Source organism: Patagioenas fasciata, chromosome 29 (genome assembly GCF_037038585.1).
Source record: "Patagioenas fasciata isolate bPatFas1 chromosome 29, bPatFas1.hap1, whole genome shotgun sequence".
Lineage (NCBI taxonomy): Eukaryota > Metazoa > Chordata > Aves > Columbiformes > Columbidae > Patagioenas > Patagioenas fasciata.
This window is the reverse complement of record NC_092548.1, coordinates 5551304-5573163: the sequence shown is the minus strand read 5'-3', so window position 1 is coordinate 5573163 and position 21860 is coordinate 5551304. Positions and strand designations below refer to the sequence as shown.

General features: G+C 66.5%; 1 protein-coding gene across 1 annotated transcript; it reads left to right on the top strand.

Annotated features, from left to right (window-relative positions):
- Positions 1-886: 886 nt before the first annotated feature.
- LOC139825854 (polyunsaturated fatty acid lipoxygenase ALOX15B-like) lies at positions 887-20916 on the top strand. Its single transcript, XM_071800229.1, has 14 exons — positions 887-1069; positions 3708-4200; positions 4938-5019; positions 5534-5650; positions 6433-6536; positions 7931-8103; positions 9491-9634; positions 10894-11097; positions 12084-12170; positions 13780-13949; positions 14985-15106; positions 17757-17857; positions 18707-18874; positions 20658-20916. The coding sequence occupies exons 1-14, from the start codon at positions 920-922 to the stop codon at positions 20835-20837; spliced, it is 2295 nt and encodes a 764-aa protein (XP_071656330.1). The 5' UTR covers positions 887-919; the 3' UTR covers positions 20838-20916.
- Positions 20917-21860: the final 944 nt, after the last annotated feature.

Sequence of the window (21860 nt, the reverse complement as noted above, 5' to 3'; positions counted from 1 at the left end):
GACCCAGGAATTCGGTGGGGACCCAGGAGTTCGGGTGGGACCCAGGAGTCCGGGAGGGACCCAGGAGTTTGGGAGGGACCCAGGAGTCCGGGGGGGGACCCAGGAGTTCGGGAGGGACCCAGGAGTCCGGGAGGGACCCAGGAGTTCAGGAAGGACCCAGGAGTCCGGGAGGGACCCAGGAGTTCGGGAGGGATCCAGGACTTCAGGAAGGACCCAGGAGTTCGGGTGCCCCCAATAAAGGACCCAGGCGTCCGGGGGACCCAAATAGGGGACCCAGGAGTTCGGGAGGGACCCAGGCGTCCGGGCACCACGCAATAACCATATTATATTACTCTTTATTATATTACGCTATATTAAAACTACATTTTGATTTTATAGTATACTGTAATTATATTGTATTTTGCAGCACGTTATAATTATATTGCATTATTTTATATTGCATTATTTTGCATTATGTGCTATTACATCGCATTATATTATTTACTGTAATTAAAATTAGTCATAATTGCGCTAAAGAATTGGTATTTATTATAATGATACCGCGTTATCGTTGTGCAATCGCTGTAAGTCACATATATCACAATCATAGCGATCGTATCGCTTTAAACGCACCATAAACACGGCCCTTGGGGGCCTCAGCCAATCAGCGCGCTTGGCACCGCCCTCCGCGGGCGGCTCCACCAATCAGCGTTTGCTCCCCGCCCTCTGGGCGTGGCTTCCCCCCCCCCCTACCGGGGTGCGAGTCAATGAGCGCTGCTTCCCGCCCTCTGGGCGTGGGCGCGGCCTTGGGGGGGCGCTCCACCAATCAGCGTCGTGTCCCCGCCTCCTGGGCGTGGCGGCGGCGCTCACGCCCCAATGGCTGCGCGTCGGGGGCGTGGCCTGGGCTATAAAAGCGGCTCGCAGGCTCCGCCCTGCAGCCATGGAGGTCGCGTACCGGGTTCGGGTCCGTACCGGGTGTCACCCCCTGGCCGGGACCAGCGACAGCATCGCGGTGACGCTCGTGGGGACCCGCGGGATCAGCCCACGCACCCCTCTGGACACGTGGGGTCCCGACTTCGCGCCCGGAGCGGTGAGAGGGGCTGCGGGATGATTGGGTCCCTTCCCGGACTCCTGGGTCCCTTCCCCGGACTCCTGGGTCCCTTCCCCGGACTCCTGGGTCCCTTCCCCGGACTCCTGGGTCCCCTCCCCGGACTCCTGGGTTCCCCCGGACGCCCGGGTCCCTTTTTGGGGACACCTGAATGCCCGGACTCCTGGGTCCCCCCCTCCCCTACTCCTGGGTCCTTTATTGGGGGCACCCAGATCCCCGAACTCCTGGGTCCCCATCCCAAACTCCTGGGTCCTTTATTGGGGACACCCAGACCCCCGAACTCCTGGGTCCTTTACTGGGGACACCCAGACCCCCGCACTCCTGGGTCCCCCTCCCGAACTCCTGGGTCCTTTATTGGGGACACCCAGACCCCCGAACTCCTGGGTCCCCATCCCGAACTCCTGGGTCCTTTATTGGGGACACCCAGACCCCCGAACTCCTGGGTCCTTTATTGGGGACACCCAGACGCCCGAACTCCTGGGTCCCCATCCCAAACTCCTGGGTCCTTTATTGGGGACACCCAGACCCCCAAACTCCTGGGTCCCCATCCCGAACTCCTGGGTCCTTTATTGGGGGCACCCAGACCCCCGAACTCCTGGGTCCTTTATTGGGGGCACCCAGACCCCCGAACTCCTGGGTCCTTTATTGGGGGCACCCAGACCCCCGAACTCCTGGGTCCCCATCCCGAACTCCTGGGTCCTTTATTGGGGGCACCCAGACCCCCGAACTCCTGGGTCCTTTATTGGGGACACCCAGACCCCCGAACTCCTGGGTCCTTTATTGGGGACACCCAGACCCCCGAACTCCTGGGTCCCCCTCCCGAACTCCTAGGTCCTTTACTGGGGACACCCAGACCCCCGAACTCCTGGGTCCCCATCCCGAACTCCTGGGTCCTTTATTGGGGGCACCCAGACCCCCGAACTCCTGGGTCCCCATCCCAAACTCCTGGGTCCTTTATTGGGGACACCCAGACCCCCGAACTCCTGGGTCCTTTACTGGGGACACCCAGACCCCCGAACTCCTGGGTCCTTTATTGGGGGCACCCAGACCCCCGAACTCCTGGGTCCCCATCCCGGATGCCTGGGTCCCCCTCCCGAACTCCTGGGTCCTTTATTGGGGTGGGTGGGGCACTCCTGGGTTCCCTATTAGGGCTGTGGGACACATGGGTTCCTGGGTCCCCTATAGGGGGGTGGGGGACACCCGGATGCCTGGGTCCCCTATTTGGGTGAGGGAGGGGGGGACACCTGGGAGGGACTTGGGGACATGGGGCTGTGACAGGTGACCCTGTGGGTGTCCCCAGGGGGCGGTGCTGGTGACGTCATAACAAGGTGACGGTGACACGGTGACATGGTGGTGGTGACGTCATGACACGGTGACGGTGACATCACAACACGGTGACGGTGACATCGTAACATGGTGACGGTGACGCGGTGGCGGTGACATCAGAACGCGGTGACATCGCAAGATGGTGATGGTGACGTCATAACACGGTGACGGTGACATCAGAACGTGGTGACGCCGAGGCGGTGGCAGTGACCTCGTAACACGGTGACGTCATAATGTGGTGACGGTGACGTCATGACGCTGTGATGGTGACGTCGTAACGTGGAGATGGTGACGTCGTAATGTGGTGACGTCATAACACGGTGGTGGTGACGTCATAACACGGTGACGGTGACGCGGTGGAGGTGACATCGTAACACGGTGACATCACAACACGCTGATGGTGACGTCACAACGTGGCGACGATGACGCAGTGACACCGTGACATCACAACGTGGTGACTGTGACATCACGACACGGTGGCGGTGACGTCAGAACGCGGTGACGTCACAACACTGTGACGGTGACGTCATAACGTGGTGACGTCATAATGTGGTGACCGTGGCGTTGTAACGTGGTGACGTCATATCGTGGTGATGTCATATCGTGGTGACGGTGACATCATATCGTGGTGACGTCATATCGTGATGGTGACATCAGAACACGGTGATGTCACAACACTGTGACGGTGACGTCATAACGTGCTGACGGTGACGTCATAACGGGGTAACGGTGACATCAGAACGCGGTGGCGTCACAACATGGTGACAGTGACGTCATAATGTGGTGGCGGTGACGTTGGAACATGGTGATGTCACAACATGGTGATGATGACGTCATAACATGGTGATGGTGACATCAGAACGTGGTGATGTCATAGTGTGGTGACGGTGATGTCATAGTATGATGGTGATGTCACGAGACGGTGATGGTGACGTCATAACTTGGATAACTTGGTGATGGTAACACCCCCCCTCCCACCCCATGGTGACCTCACCCCCCCCCCCCCCCCCATGGTGACCTCACCCCCCCCCCCCCCCATGGTGACCTGACCTCCCCCCCTCCCCCCACCATGGTGACCTCCCCCCCTCCCCCGCCCATGGTGACCTCACCCCCTCCCCCCTCCCCCCCCCCCCCCGGTGACCTCACCCCCCCCCCCCCCCCGGTGACCTCACCCCCCCCCCCCATGATGACCTCACCCCCCCCATGACATCACCCCGGGGGGGCGTGGGTGTGGTGGTGTGGAGTGGGCGTGGCCTCCCATGACCCCGCCCCCCTCCACTCTCCCCTCCCCCAGTGCAGCGAGTTCCGGGTGCCCTGCCCCCGCCCCCTGGGGCGCCTCCTGCTGGTTCGGCTGCACAAGTCGCCCTTCGGGGGCCTCCCCGAGAGCAGCTGGCTCCTCCAAACCCTGCGGGTGTGGCCGGAAGGGGCGGAGCCTCCGCCGACCACGCCCCCGGCCACGCCCCCGACCACGCCCCCAGCCACGCCCGACCCCACCGATGACGATGACAGCGACGTCGATGACGACGACGATGACGACGATGACGACGACGATGACGACGGAGCATCCGAATTCTCGGCCCCGTGCGACCCCGGTGACACCGAGGAGGAGGAGGGGGGGGACGAGGAGGAGGAGGAGGATGAAGAGGATGAAGGTGACATTGACCTTGGGGACATCGGGGACGTCCAGGGTGACGACGAAGGGGACGAGGACCAGAAGGGTCCCTTCCACTTCCCCTGGTACCGCTGGCTGGTGGGGTACGGGCAATGGGACCTGCCCGAGGGGACAGGTGGGTGACGCCCGGACGCCTGGGTCCCTTCCCGAACTCCTGGGTCCCTTCCCGAACTCCTGGGTCCCTCCTGGTCACCTGGGTCCTCCCCCAAACTCCTGGGTCCCTCCCGAACTCCTGGGTCCTCTATGGGGGAAATGGGGGGAGAATCCCGAACTCCTGGGTCCCTTCCCGAACTCCTGGGTCCTCTATGGGGGAAATGGGGGAAGAATCCCGAACTCCTGGGTCCCTTCCCGAACTCCTGGGTCCTCTATGGGGGAAATGGGGGGAGAATCCCGAACTCCTGGGTCCCCTCCCGAACTCCTGGGTCCCCTCCCGAACTCCTGGGTCCTCTATGGGGGAAATGGGGGGAGAAGCCCGAACTCCTGGGTCCCCTCCCAAACTCCTGGGTCCCCTCCCCGAACTCCTGGGTCCTCTATGGGGGAAATGGGGGGAGAATCCCGGACGCCTGGGTCCCCTCCCGGACTCCTGGGTCCTCTATGGGGGAAATGGGGGGAGAATCCCGGACGCCTGGGTCCATTCCCGAACTCCTGGGTCCTCTATGGGGGAAATGGGGGGGAATCCCGAACTCCTGGGTCCCCTCCCGAACTCCTGGGTCCTCTATGGGTGGAGTTGTTGGGGAAGCCCGAACTCCTGGTCCCCTCCCGAACTCCTGGTCCCCTCCCGAACTCCTGGGTCCCCTCCCCGAACTCCTGGGTCCCCCCGAACTCCTGGGTCCCTGACGGTGTCACCCCCAGCGAAGACGCTGGCCCAGGAGCGTAACCCGGTGCTACGGCGAATCCGCCAACGTTACCTCATTCAACAGCGACGCCGCTTCCGGTGGGTCCCCCCCGCACTCCTGGGTCCCCCCCGCACTCCTGGGTCCCCCCCGCACTCCTGGGTCCCTTCCCGCACTCCTGGGTCCCCAAAACCCCCCCTAAAAATCCAATCGGGAGCCCCAAACCGCCCCTTTCCACCCCCATTTGCCTCGGTGTAACATCACTTCCGGTCCCTTTAGGCGCCTCGGTGCCACCTCTAAGTCTCCCCCCCTCTGCCCCCGCGACCCCGAACTTTGGTTCCGGCCCCAACTCCTGGGTCCCCTCCCCGAATTTTTCGGTCCCTTTCCCGGACGCCTGGGTCCTTTCCCGATCTCCTGGGTTCTCCACCCCCCGCCCCGAACGCCTGGGTCCCCTCCCGAACTCCTGGGTCCCCCCCCCATTTGTCTTTCTCCAGGGGGTTTTATGACCCCAGGGGGGTATTTAACCCATTATTCCCCCCCCAGCTTGCCCCTATTTGCCCCCCGGGGGTTCCTTCTTGCCCCCGGGGGGGTGTTTAACCCCTATTTCCCCCCCAGGTTGGCCCCGTACGCCCCCGGGCTGCCTTGGTCCCTTCCATTCGGGACCCCCCCGGACCCCGATCTCTGTTACTCGCTCCCCAAAGCCGCCGCCTTTTACCTGCGGGGGGGCAGTGGGTGAGTGACCTCTGACCCCAGCCTGACCTTGACCCTGAATCCCCCCCCCGTCTTGTCCCCCCATTGTGTCCCTGTCTCTGTGTCCCCACCGTGGTCCCCATTGTCCCCACGTTCTTCATGTCCCCCCCATCCCCACAATGTCCCCCTGTCCCCCCCATCCCAAATGTCCCCATATTCCCCTCTTCCCCCCCTATATCCTGATGTCCCCCATATCCCCATTGTCCCCCCATGTCCCCATATCCCCCTGTCCCAATGTCCCCTCATGTCCCAGTGTCCCCCAGTGACCCCCAGGGTCCTAAAGCCCCCCCCAGTGACCCCCAGGGTCCTAAAACCCCCCCACTGACCCTGAGTGACCCCCAGGGTCCTAAAACCCCCCCAGTGTCCCCGAGTGACCCCCAGGGTCCTAAAACCCCTCCCAGTGTCCCCAAATGACCCCCGGGGTCCTAAAACCCCTCTGAGTGACCCCCAGGGTCCTAAAACCCCCCCACTGACCACGAGTGACCCCCAGGGTCCTAAACCCCCCCCAGTGTCCCCCAGGGTCCTAAAACCCCTCCCAGTGTCCCCAAGTGACCCCCAGGGTCCTAAAACCCCCCCACTGACCACAAGTGACCCCCAGGGTCCTAAAACCCCTCCCAGTGACCCCAAGTAACCCCCAGGGTCCTAGAGCCCTCCCCCAGTGGCCCCCAATCATGTCCCCATTGTCCCCCTGTCCCCGTATCCCCCCAATGTCCCTGTGTCCCCCCGATGTCCCCATGTCCCCACAATGTCCCCAATGTCCCCAGGCTGCTCGTGTCCAAGCTCCGGGGGCTCCTGGACCGTCCCCACTCGTGGCCCAGCATGGAGGGGCTGACGCGGCTGTTCCAGTGTCTGCCCTGCCCGGTCATACGTACGGACTTGGGGACATTGGGGACATGGGGGGACATTGGGGGCAATGGGGAGATTGGGGGACGCGGGGACACTTGGGACATTGGGGGACTTGGGGACATGGGGGGACATTGGGGACATGGGGCAATATGGGGACATGGGGGGACATTGGGGACATGGGGGGACACTGGGGGCAATGGGGAGATTGGGGGACGCGGGGACACTTGGGACAGTGGGGGACTTGGGGATGTGGGGGGACATTGGGGACATGGGGCAATATGGGGAGATGGGGGGACATTGGGGACATGGGGACATTGGGGGGACATCAGGGACTTGGGGGGCTATGGGGGGACTTGAGGGCATTGGGGGACTTGGGGGCGTTGGGGGGGACATGGGGATAATGGGGGCGTTGGGGACATTGGGGGACTTGGGGACATGGGGGGACCCAGGAGTCTGGGGGGAACATGGGGGGCTATGGGGGGACCCAGGAGTTCGGGAGGGGACCCAGGAGTTCTGGAGGAACATGGGGGGCTATGGGGGGACCCAGGAGTTCGGGAGGGGACCCAGGAGTTCGGGAGGAACATGGGGGGCTATGGGGGGACCCAGGAGTTCGGGAGGAACATGGGGGGCTATGGGGGGACCCAGGAGTTCGGGAGGAACATGGGGGGCTATGGGGGGACCCAGGAGTTCGGGAGGGGACCCAGGAGTTCGGGAGGAACATGGGGGGCTATGGGGGGGACCCAGGAGTTCGGGAGGGGACCCAGGAGTTCGGGAGGGGACCCAGGAGTTCGGGAGGAACATGGGGGGCTATGGGGGGACCCAGGAGTTCGGGAGGGGACCCAGGAGTTCGGGAGGGGACCCAGGAGTTCGGGAGGAACATGGGGGGCTATGGGGGGGACCCAGGAGTTCGGGAGGAACATGGGGGGCTATAGGGGGACCCAGGAGTTCGGGAGGAACATGGGGGGCTATGGGGGGGACCCAGGAGTTCGGGAGGGGACCCAGGCGTTCGGGAGGAACATGGGGGGCTGTGGGGGGACCCAGGAGTTCGGGAGGGGACCCAGGAGTTCGGGAGGAACATGGGGGGCTATGGGGGGACCCAGGAGTTCGGGAGGGACATGGGGGGCTATGGGGGGACCCAGGAGTTCGGGAGGGGACCCAGGAGTCCGGGAGGAACATGGGGGGCTATGGGGGGACCCAGGAGTTCGGGAGGAACATGGGGGGCTATGGGGGGGACCCAGGAGTTCGGGAGGAACATGGGGGGCTATGGGGGGACCCAGGAGTTCGGGAGGGGACCCAGGAGTTCGGGAGGAACATGGGAGGGACCCAGGCGTCCGGGAGGCGCCTCGGTGGGACAGGAGGGACCCAGGCGTCCGAGGGACCCAGGCGTCCGAGGGACCCAGGCGTCCGGGCCCGCAGAGTACGTGCTGCAGCACTGGCGGGACGACGCGTTTTTCGGGGCGCAGTACCTGAGCGGGGTGAACCCCGTCCTGCTGCGCCGCTGCCACCGCCTGCCCCCCAACTTCCCCGTCACCCCACGCATGGTGGCGCCCAGCCTGGGGCCACACACCTCCCTGCAGGGGGAGATGGAGGTGAGGGGGGGACCCCAAAATTGGGGGGACCCAGGAGTTCAGGGAGGGATGGGGACCCCAATGGTTGGGAGGGACCCAGGAGTTCGGGGGGGGACCCAGGAGTTCGGGGGGGGACCCAGGAGTTGGGGGGGGGACCCAGGAGTTCAGGAAGGGATGGGGACCCCAATGGGTGGGGGGACCCAGGAGTTTGGGAGGGACCCAGGAGTTCGGGGAGGGATGGGGACCCCAATGGTTGGGGGGGACCCAGGCGTCCGGGAGGGACCCAGGAGTTCAGGAAGGGATGGGGACCCCAATGTTTGGGGAGGACCCAGGAGTTCGGGAGGGACCCAGGAGTTTGGAGAGGGGTGGGGACCCCAATGGGACCCCAATGGTTGGGAGGTTCTAAGGTTGGGGGGGACCCAGGAGTTCGGGGAGGGGACCCCAATGGTTGGGGGGGACCCCAATGGTTGTGGGGACCCAGGCGTCCGGGAGGGACCCAGGAGTTCGGGGAGGGATGGGGACCCCAATGAGTGGGGGGGACCCAGGAGTTCGGGGGGACCCAGGTGTCCGGGGAGGGGTGGGGACCCCAATGGTTGGGAGGGACCCAGGAGTTCGGGGGGGACCCAGGAGTTCGGGGAGGGGTGGGGACCCCAATGGTTGGGGGGTTCTGAGGTTGGGGGGGACCCAGGAGTTCGGGGGGGGACCCAGGAGTTGGGGGGGGGACCCAGGAGTTCAGGAAGGGATGGGGACCCCAATGGGTGGGGGGACCCAGGAGTTTGGGAGGGACCCAGGAGTTCAAGGGGGACCCAGGAGTCCGGGAGGGACCCAGGAGTTCGGGGAGGGATGGGGACCCCAATGGTTGGGGGGGACCCAGGCGTCCGGGAGGGACCCAGGAGTTCAGGGGGGACCCAGGAGTTCAGGAAGGGATGGGGACCCCAATGTTTGGGGAGGACCCAGGAGTTCGGGAGGGACCCAGGAGTTCGGAGAGGGGTGGGGACCCCAATGGGACCCCAATGGTTGGGAGGTTCTAAGGTTGGGGGGGACCCAGGAGTTCGGGGAGGGGACCCCAATGGTTGGGGGGGACCCCAATGGTTGTGGGGACCCAGGAGTTCGGGGAGGGGTGGGGACCCCAATGGGTGGGGGGACCCAGGTGTCCGGGAGGGACCCAGGAGTTCGGGGAGGGGTGGGGACCCCAATGGGTGGGGAGGGACCCAGGAGTTCGGGGAGGGGTGGGGACCCCAATGGTTGGGGAGGGACCCAGGAGTTCGGGGAGGGGTGGGGACCCCAATGGTTGGGGGACCCAGGAGTTCGGGGGGACCCAGGAGTTCAGGAAGGGATGGGGACCCCAATGGGTGGGTGGGGACCCAGGCGTCCGGGAGGGACCCAGGCGTCCGGGTGCCCCCCCCAGGCAGGGAACATCTACCTGGCGGATTATGGGGTGCTGGACGGGATCCCCACGGCGCTGATCCACGGCCGCCCCACGTACGTGGCCGCCCCCATGTGCCTCCTGCACCAGCGCCCCGACGGGCAACTGCTGCCCATCGCCATCCAGGTACCCCAAAATGGGGACCCAGGGGTTCGGGAGGGACCCAGGAGTTCGGGGATGGACCCAGGAGTTCAGGGGGGACCCAGGAGTTCGGGGGGGACCCAGGAGTTCAGGGGGGGACCCAGGAGTTCGGGGACTCTGGGGTGTGGGGGGGTCTGGGGGTTCAGGGTGGGTCCCGCCCATCACAACCCAGGTGACCCCAAAATGGGGACCCAGGGGTTCGGGGGGGACCCAGGAGTTTGGGGATGGACCCAGGAGTGCCCCAGGGACCCAGGAGTTCAGGGGGGACCCAGGCGTCCGGGAGGGACCCAGGAGTTCGGGAGGGACCCAGGAGTTCGGGGGGGGACCCAGGAGTTCGGGGGGGACTCTGGGGTGTGGGGGGGTCTGGGGGTTCAGGGTGGGTCCCACCCATCACCATCCAGGTGACCCCAAAATGGGGACCCAGGGGTTTGGGGGGGACCCAGGAGGTCAGGACAGGGGACCTGGGAGTTTGGGACCCAGGCGTCCGGGTATAGAGGGACTCAGATGGGAGGATATGGGGGACCCAGGCGTCCGGGTGTGAGGGACCCAGGCGTCCGGGTGTGAGGGACCCAGGCGTCCGGGTGTGAGGGACCCAGGCATCCGGGTATAGAGGGACTCAAATGGGAGGGTATAGGGGACCCAGGCGTCCGGACATGGGGGACCCAGGCGTCCGGGTATAGAGGGACGCAGATGGGAGGGTATAGGGGACCCAGGCGTCCGGGCATGGGGGACCCAGGCGTCCGGGCGTGAGGGACCCAGGCGTCCGGGCGTGAGGGACCCAGGCGTCCGGGTACAGAGGGACTCAGATGGGAGGGTACAGGGGACCCAGGCGTCCGGGTGTGAGGGACCCAGGCGTCCGGGTGTGAGGGACCCAGGCGTCCGGGTATAGAGGGACTCAGATGGGAGGGTATAGGGGACCCAGGCGTCCGGGTGTGAGGGACCCAGGCGTCCGGGCATGGGGGACCCAGGCGTCCGGGTATAGAGGGACTCAGATGGGAGGGTACAGGGGACCCAGGCGTCCGGGAGTTGGGGACCCAGGCGTCCGGGTATAGAGGGACTCAGATGGGAGGGTACAGGGGACCCAGGCGTCCGGGAGTTGGGGACCCAGGCGTCCGGGTATAGAGGGACTCAGATGGGAGGGTACAGGGGACCCAGGCGTCCGGGAGTTTGGGACCCAGGCGTCCGGGTGTGAGGGACCCAGGCGTCCGGGCGCTATGCGGTGACCCCCGCCATGCCCCCCCCAGCTGTCCCAGCACCCCGGACCCGACGCCCCCATCTTCCTGCCCGGGGACCCCCCCGGGACGTGGCTCCTGGCCAAGGTCTGGGTGCGCGGTGCTGAGTTCCAGGTGCACGAGGCGCTGAGCCACCTGCTGCGGGCGCACCTGCTGGGGGAGGTGTTCGCGCTCAGCACCCTGCGGCACCTGCCCCCCCAGCACCCCCTCTACAAGGTAACCCCCAAACTGGGGGGAATGGGGATGGGGACCCAGGCGTTCGGGAGTTGGGGACCCAGGCGTCCGGGTATTGGGGACCCAGGCGTCCGGGTATAGAGGGACCCAGATGGGAGGGTATAGGGGGACCCAGGCGTCCGGGTATAGAGGGACTCAGATGGGAGGGTACAGGGGACCCAGGCGTTCGGGAGTTGGGGACCCAGGTGTTGGGGACCCAGGCGTCCGGGTATAGAGGAACCTAAATATTGGGGTATAGGGGGACCCAGGCGTCCGGGTATAGAGGAACCTAAATATTGGGGTATAGGGGGACCCAGGCGTCCGGGTATAGAGGAACCTAAATATTGGGGTATAGGGGGACTCAGATGGGAGGGTATAGGGGACCCAGGCGTCCGGCTGTAGGGGATCCAGGTGTTGGGGACCCAGGCGTCCGGGTATAGAGAGACTCAGATGGGAGGGTATAGGGGACCCAGGCGTCCGGGAGTTGGGGACCCAGGCGTCCGGGTATAGAGGGACTCAGATGGGAGGGTATAGGGGACCCAGGCGTCCGGGTATAGGGGATCCAGGTGTTGGGGACCCAGGCGTTCGGGAGTTGGGGACCCAGGCGTCCGGGTGTGGGTGTCCCCTGGTTTTGGGGTGCGGGGGGACCCAGGCGTCCGGGTATAAAGGGACTCAGATGTTGGGGTATAGAGGGACCCAGGCGTTCGGGTATAGGGGACCCAGATGGGAGGGTATAGGGGACCCAGGCGTCCGGGAGTTGGGGACCCAGGTGTTGGGGACCCAGGCGTCCGGGTATAGAGGAACCTAAATGTTGGGGTATAGGGGGACCCAGGCGTCCGGGTATAGAGGGACTCAGATGGGAGGGTATAGGGGACCCAGGCGTCCGGGTATAAAGGGACTCAGATGTTGGGGTATAGAGGGACCCAGGCGTCCGGGGGCAGGGACCCAGGCGTCCGGGGGCGGGGACCCAGGCGTCCGGGCGCCCGCAGCTGCTGGTGCCGCACACGCGGTTCACGGTGCACGTGGGGACCCTGGCGCGCAAGTTCCTGCTCAACCCGGGGGGCGTCTTCGACCAGGTACCCGGTTTGGGGTGTTTTGGGGGGTTTTGGGGGGTTTTGGGGGGTTTTGGGGGGTTTGGGGGTGTTTGGGGGGGTTTTTGATGGGTTTTGGGGGGGATTTTGGGGCGAATTTGGGTGGGATTTAGGTCCGTTTTGGGCCAATTTGGGTTGATCTTGGATCATTTGGGTCCATTTGGGTCAGTTCTGGGTCCATTCCGGGTCCCATTTGGTTCCATTCCAGGTCCCATTTGGCTCCATTCCGGGCCCATTTGACTCCATTCCGGGCCCATTTCTCCCCATTCCGATCCCATTTGGCTCCATTCCGGGCCCATTTGAGTCCATTCCGGGCCCATTTCTCCCCATTCCGATCCCATTTGGCTCCATTCCGGGCCCATTTCTCCCCATTCCAATCCCATTTGGTTCCATTCCGATCCCATTTGACTCCATTCTGGGCCCATTTCTCCCCATTCCGATCCCATTTGGCTCCATTCCGGGCCCATTTCTCCCCATTCCGGTTGGGTTTGGCTCCATTCCGGGCCCATTTGGCTCCATTCCAGTTGCATTTGAGTCCATTCCGGGCCCATTTCTCCCCATTCCGGGCCCATTTGGCTCCATTCCGGGTCCATTTCTCCCCATTCCGGTTGGGTTTGGCTCCATTCCAGTTGCATTTGAGTCCATTCCGGGTCCATTTCTCCCCATTCCGGGCCCATTTGGCTCCATTCCGGGCCCATTTCTCCCCATTCCGGACCCATTTGGCTCCATTCCGGGCCCATTTGGCTCCATTCCGGGTCCATTTCTCCCCATTCCGGGCCCATTTGGCTCCATTCCGGGTCCATTTCTCCCCATTCCAGTTGGATTTGGGTCCATTCCGGGCCCCATTTGACTCCATTCCGGGCCCCATTTGACTCCATTCCGGGCCCATTTCTCCCCATTCCGATTGGGTTTGGCTCCATTCCGGGCCCATTTGGCTCCATTCCGGGCCCATTTGGGTCCATTCCGGGTCCATTTCTCCCCATTCCAATTGGGTTTGGCTCCATTCCGGGTCCCGTTTGGCTCCATTCCGGGTTCCGTTTGGCTCCATTCCGGGCCCATTTCTCCCCATTCCGGTTGGGTTTGGCTCCATTCCGGGCCCATTTGGCTCCATTCCGGGCCCATTTCTCCCCATTCCGGACCCATTTGGCTCCATTCCGGGCCCATTTGGCTCCATTCCGGGTCCATTTCTCCCCATTCCGGGCCCATTTGGCTCCATTCCGGGTCCATTTCTCCCCATTCCAGTTGGATTTGGGTCCATTCCGGGCCCCATTTGACTCCATTCCGGGCCCCATTTGACTCCATTCCGGGTCCCATTTCTCCCCATTCCGGTTGGGTTTGGCTCCATTCCAGTTGCATTTGAGTCCATTCCGGGTCCATTTCTCCCCATTCCGGTTGCGTTTGGCTCCATTCCAGTTGCATTTGAGTCCATTCCGGGTCCATTTCTCCCCATTCCGATCCCATTTGGCTCCATTCCGGGCCCATTTGTCTCCATTCCGCTCGCGTTTCTCCCCATTCCGGTTGGATTTCTCCCCATTTTGGGCTCATTTCTCCCCGTTTCGGGCCGATCCGTGTCCCGTTTGGCCGTTTCCCGCAGGCGGTGTCCCTGGGCCGCCGGGGTCTCCTGTCCCTGCTGTCCCGGGGGCTCCGTTCGCTCCGTTATTCGGCGCTGGTGCTACCGCGGGACCTTCGGCGCCGCCGCGTCGCCGACACCCCCGGCTACCATTTCGGACACGACGCCAAGCGCATCTGGGCCGCCATCCACAGGTGGGACCCAGGCGTCCGGGGGGGACCCAGGAGTTCGGGAGGGACCCAGGAGTTCGGGAGGGGTCACAAAGGGTGAAGGGGGACCCAGGAGTTCTGGGGGGGGTCACAAGGGGTGGGGGGGGACCCAAAGGGTGAAGGGGGACCCAGGAGTTCGGGGGCGGACCCAGGAGTTCGGGAGGGACCCAGGAGTTCGGGAGGGGTCACAAAGGGTAAAGGGGGACCCAGGAGTTCTGGGGGGGACCCAAAGGGTGGGGAGGGACCCGGGAGTTCGGGAGGGGACCCAGGAGTTTGGGGGGGGACCCAGGAGTTCGGGGGGGGACCCAAAGGGGGAAGGGGGACCCAGGAGTTCGGGGGGGACCCAGGAGTTCAGGAGGGACCCAGGAGTTCGGGAGGGGTCACAAAGGGTGAAGGGGGACCCAGGAGTTCTGGGGGGGGTCACAAGGGGTGGGGGGGACCCAGGAGTTCGGGAGGGACCCAGGAGTTCGGGAGGGGACCCAGGAGTTCAGGGGGGACCCAGGAGTTCGGGGAGGGACCCAGGAGTTCGGGAGGGGACCCAGGAGTTCGGGGGGGACCCAGGAGTTCAGGGGGGACCCAGGAGTTCGGGAGGGGACCCAGGAGTTCGGGAGGGGACCCAGGAGTTCGGGAGGGGACCCAGGAGTTCGGGGGGGACCCAGGAGTTCGGGAGGGGACCCAGGAGTTCGGGGGGGACCCAGGAGTTCAGGGGGGACCCAGGAGTTCGGGAGGGGACCCAGGAGTTCGGGAGGGACCCAGGAGTTCAGGGGGGACCCAGGAGTTCGGGAAAGGACCCAGGAGTTCTGGGGGGGTCACAAAGGGTGAAGGGGGACCCAGGAGTTCAGGGAGGGACCCAGGAGTTCGGGAGGAACATGGGGGGCTATGGGGGGACCCAGGAGTTCGGGAGGAACATGGGGGGCTATGGGGGGGACCCAGGAGTTCGGGAGGAACATGGGGGGCTATGGGGGGACCCAGGCGTCCGGGAGGGACCCAGGCGTCCGGGTGCCCCCCCCGCCCCCGCAGGTTCGTGGGGGGGGTCGTGTGTCACTATTACTCGTGCGACGGGGACGTGCGAGGGGACCCCGAACTGCAGGCCTGGGTGGCCGAGATCTTCCGGCGCGGCTTCCTCGGGCGCCAGCGCTCAGGTGACCCCCCCATGGGACCCCCCCCCAAATTGGGACCCCCCCCCCCCATTGTCACCCCCCCCCCCAATTGGGACCCCCCCCCAATTGGGACCCCCCCCACATTGGGACCCCCTACCCCATTGAGACCCCCTCATTGGGACCCCCCCATGGGATCCCTCGGGACCTCCCCCCCCCCATTGGGACCCCCCCATTGGGACCCCACCATGGGACCCCCACGACACCTATTTGGGACCCCCCCCTCTATTTGGGACCCCCCCCCCCATTGGGAACCCCCTCATTGAGACCCCCCCATGGGATCCCCATATTGGGACCTCACCCCGTTGGGACCCCCACATTGGGACCCCCCTCCATGGGATCCCCATATTGGGACCCCCCCCATTGGATCCCCCGGGACCGCCCCCATTGGGACCCCCAGGAACCCCTCATTGGGACCCCCCCTCATTGGGACCCCCCATAACCCCCATTGGGACCCCCCCCCATTGGCCACTCCCATTGGGACCCCCAGGAACCCCCCATTGGATCCCATGGGACCCCTTGTGACCCCCATAGGAGCCCCCATGATTCCCCCATTGGGACCCCCCATGGGACCCCTGTGACCCCCTATGGGACCCCCATGGGACACGCAATGGGACCCCCCATGGCACCCCTATGAACCCCCCCATGGGACCCCTTGTGATCCACATGTGACCCCCATAGGAGCCCCCATGCTTCCCCCATTAGGACCCCCCTGTGACCCTGATAGGACCCCCCCTCGTGATCCCCAGGACCCCCCCTCGTGATCCCCAGGACCCCCCCTCATGACCCCCATGGGACCCCCAGGACCCCCCCATGGGACCCCTTGGGACCCCCAGGACCCCCCCTCGTGACCCCCATGGGACCCCTTGGGACCCCCAGGACCCCCCCATGGGACCCCCCAGGACCCCCCCTCGTGACCCCCTTGTGACCCCCAGGACCCCCCCTTGTGACCCCCAGGACCCCCCCATGGGACCCCCTTGGGACCCCTTGGGACCCCCAGGATCCCCCCATGGGACCCCCAGGGACCCCATGGGACCCCCAGGACCCCCCCTCGTGATCCCCTTGGGACCCCCAGGACACCCCCATGACCCCATGGGAACCCCAGGGACCCCATGGGACCCCCAGGACCCCCCCTCATGATCCCCATGGGACCCCGTGGGACCCCCAGGACCCCCTCCCATGACCCCATGGGACCCCCAGGACCCCCCCTCATGACCCCCATGGGACCCCCTCCCATGACCCCATGGGACCCCCAGGACCCCCCCATGGGAACCCCAGGGACCCCTTGGGACCCCCAGGACCCCCCCATGACCCCATGAGACCCCCAGGGACCCCCAGGACCCCCCATTGGGACCCCCAGGGACCCCATGGGACCCCCAGGACCCCCCCCCATGACCCCATGGGACCCCCAGGACCCCCCCTTGTGACCCCCAGGACTCCCCCACGTGACCCCCTTGGGAACCCTTGGGACCCCCAGGACCCCCCCAGGACCCCCCCATGGGACCCCCAGGGACCCCAGGACCCCCCCTCATGATCCCCATGGGACCCCGTGGGACCCCCAGGACCCCCTCCCATGACCCCATGGGACCCCCAGGACCCCCCCTCATGACCCCCATGGGACCCCCTCCCATGACCCCATGGGACCCCCAGGACCCCCCCTCATGATCCCCATGGGACCCCGTGGGACCCCCAGGACCCCCTCCCATGACCCCATGGGACCCCCAGGACCCCCCCTCATGACCCCCATGGGACCCCCTCCCATGACCCCATGGGACCCCCAGGACCCCCCCTCATGACCCCCATGGGACCCCCTCCCATGACCCCATGGGACCCCCAGGACCCCCCCATGGGAACCCCAGGGACCCCATGGGACCCCCAGGACCCCCCCTCATGACCCCCACGTGACCCCCTTGGGACCCCCAGGACCCCCCCATGACCCCATGGGAACCCCAGGGACCCCCAGGACCCCCCATTGGGACCCCCAGGGACCCCATGGGACCCCCAGGACCCCCCGCCATGACCCCATGGGACCCCCAGGACCCCTCCATGGGACCCCCAGGGACCCCATGGGACCCCCAGGACCCCCCCACGTTACCCCCTTGGGACCCCTTGGGACCCCCAGGACCCCCCCATGGGACCCCCAGGGACCCCATGAGACCCCCAGGATCCCCCCTTGTGACCCCCATGGGACCCCTTGGGACCCCCAGGACCCCCAGGACCCCCCCATGGGACCCCCAGGACCCACCCATGGGACCCCCAGGGACCCCATGGGACCCCCAGGACCCCCCCACGTGACCCCTTTGGGACCCCTTGGGACCCCCAGGACCCCCCCATGACCCCATGGGACCCCCAGGACCCCACCTCGTGACCCCCATGGGAACTCCAGGGACCCCATGGGACCCCCCCATGGGACCCCTTTGGACCCCATGGGACCCCCAGGACCCCCCCATGACCCCCATGGGACCCCCAGGACCCCCCCTCGTGACCCCCATGGGACCCCCAGGACCCCCCCATGGGACCCCCAGCACCCCCCCTTGTGACCCCCATGGGACCCCTTTGGACCCCATGGGACCCCCAGGGACCCCCCCATGACCCCCCCCATGACCCCCCCCGTGTCCCCCCCGTGTCCCCCCAGGTGTCCCCTCTGCGCTCACCTCCATCCCCCAACTCGTCACCTTCGTCACCACCATCATCTACACCTGCTCAGCGCATCACGCGGCCACCAACAGCGGCCAGGTCAGCCCGGACGCCTGGGTCCCCTCCCGGACGCCTGGGTCCCCTCCCGGACGCCTGGGTCCCCTCCCGAACTCCTGGGTCCCTCCCAAACTCCTGGGTCCCCCCCCGAACTCCTGGGTCCCTCCCGAACTCCTGGGTCCCCTTTCACCCTTTGTGACCCCCCCCCCGAACTCCTGGGTCCCCCCCCGAACTCCTGGGTCCCCCCGAACTCCTGGGTCCCCCTTCACCCTTTGTGATCCCCCCCCGAACTCCTGGGTCCCTCCCGAACTCCTGGGTCCCTCCCCGAACTCCTGGGTCCCCTTTCACCCTTTGTGACCCCCCCCCCGAACTCCTGGGTCCCCCCGAACTCCTGGGTCCCCCCGAACTCCTGGGTCCCTCCCGAACTCCTTGGTCCCCCTTCATCCTTTGGGTCCCCCCCCCGAACTCCTGGGTCCCCCCCCGAACTCCTGGGTCCCTCCCGAACTCCTGGGTCCCCTTTCACCCTTTGTGACCCCCCCCGAACTCCTGGGTCCCCGCCCGAACTCCTGGGTCCCCTTTCACCCTTTGTGACCCCTCCCGAACTCCTGGGTCCCTTCCCGAACTCCTGGGTCCCTTCCCGAACTCCTGGGTCCCCCTTCACCCTTTGTGACCCCTCCCGAACTCCTGGGTCCCTCCCGCACTCCTGGGTCCCCCTTCACCCTTTGGGTCCCCTCCCGCACTCCTGGGTCCCTCCCGCACTCCTGGGTCCCTCCCGCACTCCTGGGTCCCCCCTGTTCCCTCGGTGGTGGGGGGGGGGGGTTCCATGGGTGCCCTGGGTGTGTGTGGGGGGGTCCCAGTTGTGACCTCCCCGGTGTCCCCATTGCGTCCCAGTTTGAACTGGGGTTCCCCCCCAACATGCCCCCCGTGCTGCGCGCCCCTCCCCCGCACAGCAAGGCCCCGGTGGGGGAGGGGGAGCTGCTGGAGACGCTGCCGCCCATGGATGCGGCCGCAAGGGTGCTGGCGGTGCTGTGGGTGCTGAGGAACGAGCCCCTGGATATGGTGAGAGCCCCTCCCCCACCCCCACCCATCCCCCACCCATCCCCCACCCCCCCTGTCCCCCATCCCCCACCCATCCCCCACCCACCCATCCCCACCCATCCCCCACCCCCCCGTCCCCCATCCCCCACCCATCCCCCACCCACCCATCCCCACCCATCCCCCACCCCCCCTGTCCCCCATCCCCCACCCATCTCCCATTCATCTCCCACCCATCCCCCACCCAACCCAACCCTGGGTGCTGTGGGTGCTCCAGAATGAACCCCTGGATATGGTGAGAGCCCCTCCCCCACCCCCACCCATCCCCCACCCATCCCCCACCCCATCCCTCCCCATCCCCCACCCACCCATCCCCACCCATCCCCACCCATCCCCCACCCATCCCCACCCATCCCCCATCCCACCCTGACCCCCCCATCCCCCACCCAACCCCACCCTGGGTGCTGTGGGTGCTGAGGAACGAGCCCCTGGATATGGTGAGAGCCCCTCCCCCACCCCCACCCATCCCCCACCCACCCCTCACCCACCCCACCCATCCCCACCCATCCCCCACCCCCCCTGTCCCCCATCCCCCACCCATCTCCCATTCATCTCCCACCCATCCCCCACCCAACCCAACCCTGGGTGCTGTGGGTGCTGAGGAACGAGCCCCTGGATATGGTGAGAGCCCCTCCCCCACCCATCCCCCACCCACCCATCCCCCATCCATCCCCCACCCATCCCCCATCCCTTCGCACCCCACCCCTCCCCCACCCACCCAACCCTGGGTGCTGTGGGTGCTGAGGAACGAGCCCCTGGATATGGTGAGAGCCCCTCCCCCACCCCCACCCCATCCCCCACCCATCCCCCACCCATCCCCCACCCCATCCCCCACCCCATCCCCCCACCCCCTCATCCCCCACCCATCCCCACCCATCCCCCACCCAACCCAACCCTGGGTGCAGTGGGTGCTGAGGAACGAGCCCCTGGATATGGTGAGAGCCCCTCCCCCACCCACCCCCATCCCCCACCCCCATCCCCCACTCCATCCCCCCCTGTCCCCCACCCCCCCTGTCCCCCATCCCCCACCCATCTCCCATTCATCTCCCACCCATCCCCCACCCAACCCAACCCTGGGTGCTGTGGGTGCTCCAGAATGAACCCCTGGATATGGTGAGAGCCCCTCCCCCACCCCCACCCATCCCCCACCCATCCCCCCCCCATTCCCCCCCGTCCCCCCCCATTCCCCCCGTCCCCCCCCCTCCCCCACCCCATCCCCCACCCCCCCCACCCATCCCCCACCCAACCCCCACCCCATCCCCCACCCATCCCCCACCCATCCCCCCCCATTCCCCCCCGTCCCCCCCCCTCCCCCACCCCATCCCCCACCCCCCCACCCCATCCCCCACCCACCCCATCCCCCACCCCATCCCCCACCCCATCCCCCACCCCCCGTCCCCCATCCCCCACCCCATCCCCCTGCCCCTCCCCCACCCCATCCCCCACCCATCCCCCACCCCATCCCCCACCCATCCCCCACCCCCCCGTCCCCCATCCCCCACCCCATCCCCCTGCCCCTCCCCCACCCACATGACCCTGCCCATCCCCCACCCACCCCCACCCACCCCCAAAAAAGGGACCCAGGTGTCCGGGTGACCCCCCCAATAAAGGGGACCCAGGCATCCGGGAGCACCCTGAATAAGGGACCCAGGCGTCCGGGAGCTCCCTGGGAGAAGGGACCCAGGCATCCGGGAGCACCCCGAAAAAAGGGACCCAGGCGTCCGGGTGACCCCCAATTCTCCCGCAGCGCCCCCTGGGGCATTACCCGGAGCAGCACTTCACGGAGGAGCAACCGCGACGCCTGATTGGTCGATTCCAGCGCCGCTTGGCCGCCATTTCCCGCCGCATCCGGGACCGGAACCGGGGGCTGGAGCTGCCGTACCGGTACCTGGACCCCCCCGACGTGGAGAACAGCGTCGCCATATGAGGGGCCCGGACGCCTGGGTCCCTCTTTCGGGAGCTCCCGGATGCCTGGGTCCCTTCTCAGGGAGCTCCCGGACGCCTGGGTCCCTCCCGAACGCCTGGGTCCACCTCTTTGGGGAGCTCCCGGACGCCTGGGTCCCTTTTTCGGGAGCTCCCGGATGCCTGGGTCCACTTCTTTGGGTCCCTCCCGGATGCCTGGGTCCCTCCCGGACGCCTGGGTCCCTTTTTCCGGGAGCTCCCGGACGCCTGGGTCCCCTTTCCAGGGAGCTCCCGGACGCCTGGGTCCCCTTTCCAGGGAGCTCCCGGACGCCTGGGTCCCTCCCGGATGCCTGGGTCCACTTCTTTGGGTCCCTCCCGGATGCCTGGGTCCCTCCCGGACGCCTGGGTCCCTTTTTCCGGGAGCTCCCGGGCGCCTGGGTCCCTTTTTGGGGGAGCTCCCGGACGCCTGGGTCCCTTTTGTGGGGAGCTCCCGGACGCCTGGGTCCCTCCCGGATGCCTGGGTCCACCTCTTTGGGGAGCTCCCGGACGCCTGGGTCCCTTTTTTGGGGAGCTCCCGGACGCCTGGGTCCCTTTTGGGGGGAGCTCCCGGATGCCTGGGTCCCTTCTTAGGGAGCTCCCGGACGCCTGGGTCCCTTTTGGGGGGAGCTCCCGGACGCCTGGGTCCCTTTTTCCGGGAGCTCCCGGACGCCTGGGTCCCTTTTTTGGGGAGCTCCCGGACGCCTGGGTCCCTTTTGGGGGGAGCTCCCGGACGCCTGGGTCCCTCCCAGATGCCTGGGTCCACTTCTTTGGGGAGCTCCCGGACGCCTGGGTCCCTTTTGGGGGGAGCTCCCGGACGCCTGGGTCCCTCCCGGATGCCTGGGTCCACCTCTTTGGGGAGCTCCCGGACGCCTGGGTCCCTTTTTTGGGGAGCTCCCGGACGCCTGGGTCCCTTTTCGGGGGAGCTCCCGGACGCCTGGGTCCCTTTTGGGGGGAGCTCCCGGACGCCTGGGTCCCTTTTCGGGGGAGCTCCCGGACGCCTGGGTCCCTC